We start from the raw sequence: 10,197 nt of genomic DNA on the forward strand, positions 1-10,197 counted from the left end.
CTGTGTTTGCAACTACCATCCCCAGTCTCGCCGCCATGTCTAGAACTCTTTTTCCTTGGAGCGCCTTCAATATCGTCAAACTTGCTTTGGAAGGTCTGTATGTCATCAAAGGGTGACAAGTAAGTACTTATTACGGTTTAGTCCGCAACTAGCGCTGATAACTAACGCCTTCTATTGACGTTTTTTCCATTGTGAAGTGGTAAGTTAGTAGTTAAGTTAGGTGTTCTCATCTTTATTTAATGTACAGTCGTCCAGTATGTCCCCAGGGGTCCAGATGCAAGCAGTAAGGTCCACGCGAGGGTTGACAGAAGGTCTCATGGGCTGTTGTGTTCAGAGCCAGGATGGGCGTTAAGCAGGAATCATTTTAACTGCACCTGTACCGCCAAATAAACGGTGATATGGTTTGAAAGTAATTAAAGACTTCCCAGGTTTTAACTGGATACATGCGAAAGTAACATTATCCGAAAGCCGTTTCTGCAAGATGTCACAAGATGTCAGGCCCGACGTCGTAAAATTCTAAAATGTGGGCGCAATCGTTGGTCCAGTTTTATATCCAGTGCCTTGCCGTGACTAGGGAACGCGGGTGTGTCAATCCCGTCACTCATCTGTGGGTGCCCCTGCGGGGATAATACTAATAATCATTTAATTTAATTTTAGCTCTATGTAATATTTTATTCCAGCGCTACAAGCATATGCTTATTGTTAATCATTATACTATGAAAAAATTAAATATAACATTATAGACTTAAGACTAACACTTATAAACTATCTTTCTTTAAAGAATTTTATAATATTTTAATGTATATGTTTATTTTTCAAATAATATTTATTATTTGTAAATTTCTTTTACTTTAATTTTAAATAGAGTTGTGCTCCTAATTCTTTTTATTTCGTGTGGTAGACTGTTCCATAATCTGTTCATATATCGCGAGTCGCACTGACCAAATATTTAAACACCGTATAATAGTGTAGGAACGAGAATGGCTTTGGCGATTAGCAGGTTTGTATCTTCTGGCAGGAATAATTTTGGATCGCACGCCATATGCTCGCCGGGTGGCTGTTCCTATGCGCATACTCCACAATAATGTGCTACTGAATGTAATTCCCAAATTTACTGTTCAACGTATTCAATAGGTGTATTGCTTATTAATAAATTCTGTAGAGTTGAAGTAACAACGGGTCTTTTGCCGATGCCAATGCTCTTCACATTCGGACAGGACACTGGGTAAATCGTTTACATAGATTGCGAACAACAGAGGGCCTAGTAAGGATCCTTGTGGAGCTCCTCTTTACACATGCTTAAAATTGGAAATATTATTTCCCGCGGATTCGGCTTCAAGTCTGTTGGACAAATAAGAACTACTCAAACTGACTGAAGTGCTTGAAAAATTTAAAAGATTTCTTAGATTAGTACTAAGAATGTTGTGGTTCACAGAATCGAAGGCCTTGCTATGATCAAGAAGAGTCAGGAGAGTGACGTAATTTTGATCGATTTGCTGGCGAATATCATCTACAATGTGAGTTATGGCCGTGATACACCTTCTTCTTTTACGAAACTCTGACTGTTTATTTGTGCTGTAAATATTGCATTCTAGGAAACATTGAATCTGTACAGAATAAGGTTTTCAACAACATTGGAAAGAAAAGGTAGGACTGAAATTGGTCTATAGTCATTGTTGGCCTTTGGTATCGGATTTATTTGTGCTCTTTTCCAAACCGTCAGAAAAGAAGAAGTAGTTAAAGAAGTATTAAAGATGAAGGTTATATATTGCAAAATAAACGGTAGTAATATTTTTAAAAACTTTGGGCTAAGATTGTCTAGACTTTCAGCGCTGGACTTTACTTTAGGAATACAAGCAAGGACATCATATAGACTTACTCACATGAACCACATGAAACTATTATCACAGTGTGTTCTGGAATTCATGTTACAAGAAGCCTCAGGTACATTGATGAATAAAGACTTTTGGTTAAGTTTTTCAACATTGACGGTTTGGTCAGGTTTTTTCTAAGCTATTCAATTCTTTCCACTTATATTTCAGACAGTTGTTAAATTTGTAATACACTTGCAGAGGGTATTATAATTTCAGTCAGAAGTTTGCAACGAGGTGAAGGAGACGTTTCCGACCCTATAAAATATATATATACTTGATCAGCATCACTAGGAGAGTCGATGTAGCCATGTCCGTCTGTCCGTCCGTCTGTCCGTCCGTCTGTCCGTCCGTTTTTACGCAAACTAGTCTCTTAGTTTAAAAGATATCTGCATGAAACTAATCCAAAAGTTTTCTTCCTATTGCAGGTAGTATATAAGTCGGAATGAGCCGAATCGGAGAAATAATTTTAAAAAAATTATAACTTTGCTGTTTTTCATTTTTTTAGTACTTAGACATATAGTAATGGTTAAATATTTCAAAATAACGGTTTAAATTTCATCAAAATAGGACGACTATATCATATAGCTCCTATAGAAATAATAAAAATATATAAAATAACTATCCAATAATTGAGCTGCAAATCATCATAGCCTTAATTTTTTTTAACCTATACGCAAGTAAATCAGAATTTGAATGTTTTAAAAAATATTTAATTCTTGCAATAGCTGCAAGGGTATATGAACTTCGGCTTGCCGAAGATTTCTTTCTTCCTTTTTTTTTATAATGATCCCTTTAAGCGGAGCGTATCTTCTTGGTTACCATTTCTCTAGCCATCTTAAATTATTTATGAAAGTCGTCAGTACGGTGTTGCTTTCACTTAATATATATATATATATAAATAATAAATCGATCCTATCTGTAACAAAATATAGACCCATAGACATATTTTTCAGAAGCACAATCTTTAGTTCAGCAGAAGACATAGAAAAAATACAAGAAAGAAAGCCAACTTCGGCAAGCCGAAGTTCATATACCCTTGCAGCTATTGCAAGAATTAAACATTTTTGAAAACATTAAAATTATGATTTACTTTCGTATATGTTTAAAAACATTGAAGCTATGATGATTTGCAGCTCAATTATTTGATAGTTATTTTATATATTTTTATTATTTCTAAGGGAGCTATATGACATAGACGTCCGATTTTGATAAAATTTAAACCATAATTCTGAAATATTTAACCATTGCTATATGTCGAAGAACTAAACAAAAAATTAAAAAACAGAAAAGTTATAATTTTTTTTCATTTATTTTTCCGATTGTTCCTATGGGAGCTATATGATATAGTCGTCCGACTTTGATGAAATTTAAACCGTAAGTCGGAAATATGTAACCATTACTAAATCTCGAAGAACTAAACAAAAAATTAAAAAACAGCAAAGTTATAATTTTTTTCATTTATTTTTCCGATTGTTCCTATGGGAGCTATATGCTATAGTCGTCCGATTTTGATGAAATTTAAACCATAATTCTGAATTATTTAACCATTGCTATATGTCGAAGAACTAAACAAAAAATTGAAAAACAGCAAAGTTATAATTTTTTTCATTTATTTTTCCGATTGTTCCTATGGGAGCTATATGCTATAGTCGTCCGATCCGGCTCGTTCCGACTTATATACTACCTGCAATAGAAAGACAACTTTTGGGAAAGTTTCATGCAGATAGCTTTAAAACTGAGAGACTAGTTTGCATATAACCGGACGGACAGACGGACAGACGGACATGGCTAGATCGACTCGCCTAGTGATGCTGATCAAGAATATATATACTTTATAGGGTCGGAGATGTCTCCTTCACTGCGTTGCAAACTTCTGACTGAAATTATAATACCCTCTGCAAGGGTATAACGAGAAGAAATAAAACAGAAAATTGAAAATAAACAAAATAATCAAGGAAAAATCCTACTAAAACCTTTTAAACCAGGCGCAACTGTCCCCGTTAAAATAGATAAAAGGTTACGAACCAATCTTACACCTAGATACAAAGGCGAGAAGGTAGCGAAAAATAAAACGACCACCGCTAAAATACAAACCGGAAAAATAATTCATAAAAATAATATAAGGACATAATTTCGACTATCCAATTCACAAATCATCTCACTCGAAACCGGATTAGCGGCTAAGCAAGACGGAACATTTAAAATCATCCACGTCTTTAACATACAAAGCTATGAAGAAACTCTGGCAAAGTTAGAAGAATTATTTCATTCACTCATCTCATCTCATCTCATCTCATCATCTCATCTCATCTCATCTCATCTCATCTCATCTCATCTCATCTCATCTCATCTCATCTCATCTCATCTCATCTCATCTCATCCATTACACCCATATCTTTCCTATGAACTAAAACAGATCCAAACTGATTTACGCATACTCCAAACTCAAAAAAGACCAAAAAGGGCAATAAAAGCAAATCACCACGACTGTCAGATCTTAGAAGATAAGATAAATGAGCAGCTAGAAAACAACAATAGACAAGTAGTGGTTAACAGATTTATTTATAAAAAAAAAACCAACTTACTAATGCTACTAATGCAATATTGAAAGTTACCCACAGCTATGACAAAATCGTAAATCAGAAAGCAAATATTTTAAAGTATAAAAGTTAATTAATAAAAGATGAAATAACCAACATAATATACGCAATTATGTTACATGAGCCCAATCTAACACAATAAATTCGCTTGTATTTACGAACACAGAAACCAAAAAAGTGGAGAAAATTATTAAAAAAGAAAACAACTTATTTTTTAACATAGAAGAATTATTGGAATTTGCTCGAATCAAGTTAGCCAAAAATGGCAAAGACCTTATCTACATTATTAGCCTCCCAACCATTAATTTAAAGCAATAAAAAAGCACAAATAATCAATGATATAAAATATGTCAATTTTTTAGAACATAAGAGACAATTATTTGCAATAATTAAACCTTGTGAATCCTATAATGATAAGACAATTTGTAATTCAGAAAATTTTTTAGATTTAAGCATTGATACTTGCGTAAACGCTCTCTTAAACCTTCGAGAACCAGAATGTAAGATGATCAACAATCAACATATACAACATGAACAACTTCAATAGATCAGTCTCACTAGATAAAAAAATTCTACAACTGCAAGGCTCTTTCATAAAACAATACCGTAATTCGACGGTAACAATTGGCGAAACCATCTTCAAGTCAAGGGAAATCAACGTAGTCGAACCCGAACCTCCGTTATTTCAACTATTGGGAGAAAAGACTAAGTTAGAGGAAGTTCTCTCACTACAAATAGTCAAGGAACTTAATATTAACAACACAAAAGCGCTGAAAAGATTAGGAAGCAAGGCAACCATAGAATTTCCGTTAGCTACGGATCGATCACGGAACTCCTACGAAGGTGTAGGTCAACGGAAAGTACACCAGCTTCCGTGCCAGAAACGCAAGAAAAGCCCACGCATTCCGGACCTGTACTCTTACTACGTTGCGACCAAGCACAGTCGCGTTTAAGGAGGGAAGGGTTTACACCCAAAATAATACAATTTTTCAGACAGAAGAAAAGAGTAAGCATCGATTGCACAACAAACAGCAAATATAATAATAATACAATTTCAAACGAACTTAGCCACGTGCGCTGAGCTTGCACCTTTCCAAAGTTGATCGAACTTAACTAAGTGCATACAATAAATACAATAATTAAAATGGACCGGCCAATTACAATTAAGTTTGGCCAACGGAGACGGCGACCAAGAGCAGCAACCAATAATATGAAAGAACGTCATCAGAAACAGCAACAGCGGCAGTGTCGGCGGCAGCAATAGAGCGACGCGTAGCTATAAAAAACAATTGTTTAACTTAAGTAAATAAGTTCTTAATCCAACTCAATAAAGATAAGTTTGATTTATTTTTTATATATCAAAATCATAATCAATCTTTTAACTTTATAATAACAATAGTCTTCTAAGCACACGCTCTTTGTGCGCATCTTCAGTACATGTGTTGAGTTATGTCACATAACGTTAGGGCTTAGGTCAACTAATGTTTTTACTTCAATTAATGCTATTATTAATAGAATTTGCTTACAAAAATAAAATGTATAATTTTACGAACATGATTTTCAAAATTAAACAGCTGCCTCTTTAAGTTCTCGTTTTTTGAAATGGTATAGGGGGAAAGCAGTATAGGGAAGATATTATTTGTTTTAAGCTCAGGTAGTCGATCGTGCGCTCCAAATGGGATCATTCCAAAAAGATAGTTTCTGTTGGTGAAAAAAATTGTATGACTCCACGAAATTAAGAACAACTTAGTTTGTATCGTATTTATTTTTATTCTTACCTTTGTTGTTGGCGTTTCATTTTTCAGAGGCTCATAAATAGATCATATTGACGGTCCGCTGACCAAATTGCAGGTTTCATCAGTGTCACTATCCACATGAATCGGCATGTTTTTACAAAGCTTATTAAAGCATGCATTACGTCTATTACAAAGTTTGAACGATGAGTGATCATATAAAGTATCCGATGAAATGGCTGTACTGGAGGTTATAATAGCCAAATTTCCTGCTCCGAAACTGACATTCAGCTCTTTAGACGAGTTTAATGAACTGTTTAATAATTGACTCGATGAGTTCATCCAGTTCTCTTTGTTGCAGAAACTTTTATACAAATTACCGCTTTCAAGAGCTGACCCGAAGCTATTGAGCAATGATGAGTCAATAAAATAATTGGCCAGCGGTGGAATGATGTAATTATCCGTCGCAAAGAGATCGTCATAAGATTAAAAGTTATTAAACTTAAAATTGCACGCATTGACAACGGTCTTCGCATAATGGTTGGCTATTGATAGGCTACTTTGTGGGGACTGAGTAGGTAGGAGGTTGATATGCTCGTCTATGGGAGTACGGAATCTGCTTTGTGCCATGTGCTTTACATTTAACATCTTTGCGAGGCCACCCAAGTGTTGATTTATTAATGAAATCTGACGCACTTTCGAAGAGACAAAATCAAAATTAAGATTATTTAAATCAACTAGGGTATTTGGTGATACCCACACTCGCAGTTAGGATTCATAGAAACATAGCATCGTTCCTGGGTTCGTCCACTGTTTACCGAATAGAGATTTGGGAATCCAAACTCAAAAATAGAAGCGAAGTCACTGTCCAAAGCGTTTTTGATGTCGCATAGATACATGCTTGGCCACTGTTCTAGCATAGACAATGGCAATAAACAGCTTCATGAATCCGGTTAGGCGAACATACTGTACGCCGGCGCTATTATAAATCTATTTAAAAATAATTCATTGGGTTTAAGGCCGATATAAATATAAATAAGCTAACCTCAATTGCATGTCGCATGGCTAAAAGTGCCTGCTCCGTGATCGCTTATAAATTGAGTCTTCTGAGAAGCTCCTGGTAATAATGAAGATTGAGCTCCTAAATTGGCATAATTTGTTGCTGGTGACAGAACCGATGCCGAAAGGTGCTTACATGCTCTATAGCAAAGAAGGCAAAACTCTACGTCGTTATTGTGACAGATAAGCCAAATTGTCTGGTCTTTATGCTTTAACTCAACGTAGGGCAACAGCTTAGCTGCCGTAGCCATATCCGAGATTCTCAGAGTCTTAGGTTGAATCTGGTAGCCATATTTCTTTTTGTGTAGCTTTAACACCTGATCTAGCTTCGTACAGAGTGTTGCATTGCCAGTAACGCTACGTATAAGATCCTCACATTGCTCACCAAACACACGTCTAGCCACTTTTGGTGAGAGTATTATTTTCCATCTCGACTAAGACGTGAATAGCATCCATAAGGTCTGCCATCTTATGGAAGCCGTAGTCACTGAGACGAAATTGGTAGGCGAAGTGATAATGGTAGGATCTTACAAACTTTTGAAACTGAACAGAGTACTGAAGGGAATTCTTTAAGAGCTCCACCGGCAAACACACTTGTTTTCTCCAATTCACTGCTAGTCATTTTGCGTTTTGGCATTGATTTAGGAATATCTTTTCCGTGCTGTACATTGCTTAGAACAAAGATGTTCAAGCTCACCAGGCCATCTAGGATGTCTGCCATGTCACACTCCCTAATCCGCGATAAGTCAGCGTGATCTGTCGATTTTCGTCGTCTCCCATGATGTACACCACAGAAGACAATGCTTTGTATATCCGTAGTCTGAAACTCTACATTGTTTTACAAAGTGATTGTGATAGGCCGGAATAAAGCGATTAAACTTCATAGTTGATTTTGGCGACATCTTAACTAACTCGATTACCTCGCGGGAGATTTGAAAGAGCGGATCGGCAACAGAATTTTTGAAGTAGCTCCCTTCCGAACAATTAGCACGGTCACTGACGTTCAGGCTATTTGCATTTGAGCTGCCAGTAGCTTGCAAGGGCATATCCTTGCTTAGCTCCAACCAGCCTAGAATTTTAATACCAAAGTTATTCATCTGGATCTGAATTCCTTGGACACAGAAAACCAAATGCTCCAAGTTGACACCGCTTTCATTCGGCATTATTGAAGCTTTAAGTTGCCCTTTAATGCAGTGAAGTAGGGTAGTCACTGGAATGTCTCCCGGATGCACCCTCAGCAGCGGGTAGATCAGTTTCTGAATCTCCGAAATGGTCATGTGGACATTTGGCAACGGTTCGATTTCCTGCTCAGCCCATCCCTTGTGTTGCTCTCTCTTAAGATGAATACTACAGTAGGGAACGCTGTGTTGAAGACCTTCCATTAAAGGTGAGCTCTCGAGGGTGTTCACTATGTCTGAATTAATTGATGTCTGAATTATATTTTATACAAGTCCAGAACACTGATTAAGGTTTTAAAGCGGGACTGAAAGAACTCTCTGAACTTATACATGGGGAGTGCATAGTAGGGGACATTATAAAAAGTAAACTTCATAAGAAAGTAAGTTGGGAAAACGAAATCATGTTTACCTTTAGGAGCCCCGCGACCTGGCAACGAAGCAACTTGAAGCTTAGTGTTTTGCACCGTCACGTAAACTAATATAGTGGACAGAGAGGGTCTAGAGAACTATTGCTTCACCAGACAAAGCCCAAAAAAAGTATTATTTAAAATAAGTGGTGAAAATTATATGTTGTTTAATTCCACACCTTTTATAACCTGCTTGATGGCCCTATACCCTAGCTTAAATACTCTTTCGTTTCTATGGCAACTACATAAAATCATTTTCCGATTTTTATAAAATTAAAAGCGTTATTCTGAAAAGAGTTTTAAAAAAAATGTAATATAGAGAAGTTAATTTGTATTTTTCAGTATGGGCCACCACACCTAAAAAAATCCGTTCGGCTTTCTGTAGCGATAGCCGCACAAAGCAAAGATTCGTTACAAATTATATAAACACAAAAAAATTTTATATGTAAAAACCAACTTTGTAAAACTGTTACTTTTATATTATATTTTTTTATATATTTTGTTGTTGGCTTTCAGTCCAATAATCCTTATGTATTTGGTTATTGTTTCTCCAAACTTTAATAAAACTAATATTGAAATTATTAACAAATAATTTAATTTTCTTCTTTAGTTTGTTGTTGCAATACCTACGATTTTTATTTGTTTTTATATCCAAGTTAATAGAAACATGAAAACATAAATATAAATAATAACCTTTAAATTTTTGTCTTATATATTGTTTCTCCAATAGCTAGTTTTGTTGACTTCATCGGCTGTCAATTTTAATGAGTTGTTAATTTAACAACTTGCAAGTGACTACGCTTTGCTTAAAATGACTGGTCATGAAAAAGTCTTTAAATTAGACATGACTTACATAATTGCCAGCATAGCGTAGTGTTACGCTGCTCAACTCTCAACCCCGGCCACAATAAAAATGTAAGTATTTTTTCAGATTGAAGTTTACAGAATTTACTAATTATCAGCAAATTTACTTAGTTTTAATTATAAAATTATAAATCTCCGTCTCTACCCTCTCAGAGACACCTCCATTTCAAGAACGTAATTAAATATAAGGCGGGAACAGTGGTCGACTCGCAAACTATTGAACTGCTCTGTCGCTGCTACTCTGTGTACAATTTTTATGGTTATGCAATCATTTTAGAGTCAGTGGCGGTCCCACTATTTTATAGTAATGTAACAACTTTTCATGGGAAATTAACAATTTTGCATAGGTTGGGACAGTTTTAGAAATTAAATCGTTGGTTATACATATTTTTTTGTGTTTAAATGTAAATGTCTCATTTACTGCGTTGCAAACTTCTGACTGAAATTATAATACCCTCAGCAAGGGTTTTATAAATCTTACA

At 35.5% G+C, this 10,197-nt stretch overlaps 1 protein-coding gene across 1 annotated transcript; it reads right to left on the reverse strand.

The window, feature by feature from the left end:
- Positions 1-6,022: 6,022 nt before the first annotated feature.
- LOC108150555 (meiosis regulator and mRNA stability factor 1) lies at positions 6,023-9,079 on the reverse strand. The gene is given in 7 exon segments (XM_041708898.1): positions 6,023-7,292; positions 7,294-7,692; positions 7,694-7,846; positions 7,848-8,004; positions 8,007-8,069; positions 8,072-8,704; positions 8,707-9,079. Coding segments are annotated over 7 exon segments (1,608 nt in total). The 5' UTR covers positions 8,819-9,079; the 3' UTR covers positions 6,023-7,201.
- Positions 9,080-10,197: the final 1,118 nt, after the last annotated feature.

Source organism: Drosophila elegans, unplaced genomic scaffold (assembly GCF_018152505.1).
Source record: "Drosophila elegans isolate 14027-0461.03 unplaced genomic scaffold, ASM1815250v1 contig_409, whole genome shotgun sequence".
NCBI classification, from domain to species: domain Eukaryota; kingdom Metazoa; phylum Arthropoda; class Insecta; order Diptera; family Drosophilidae; genus Drosophila; species Drosophila elegans.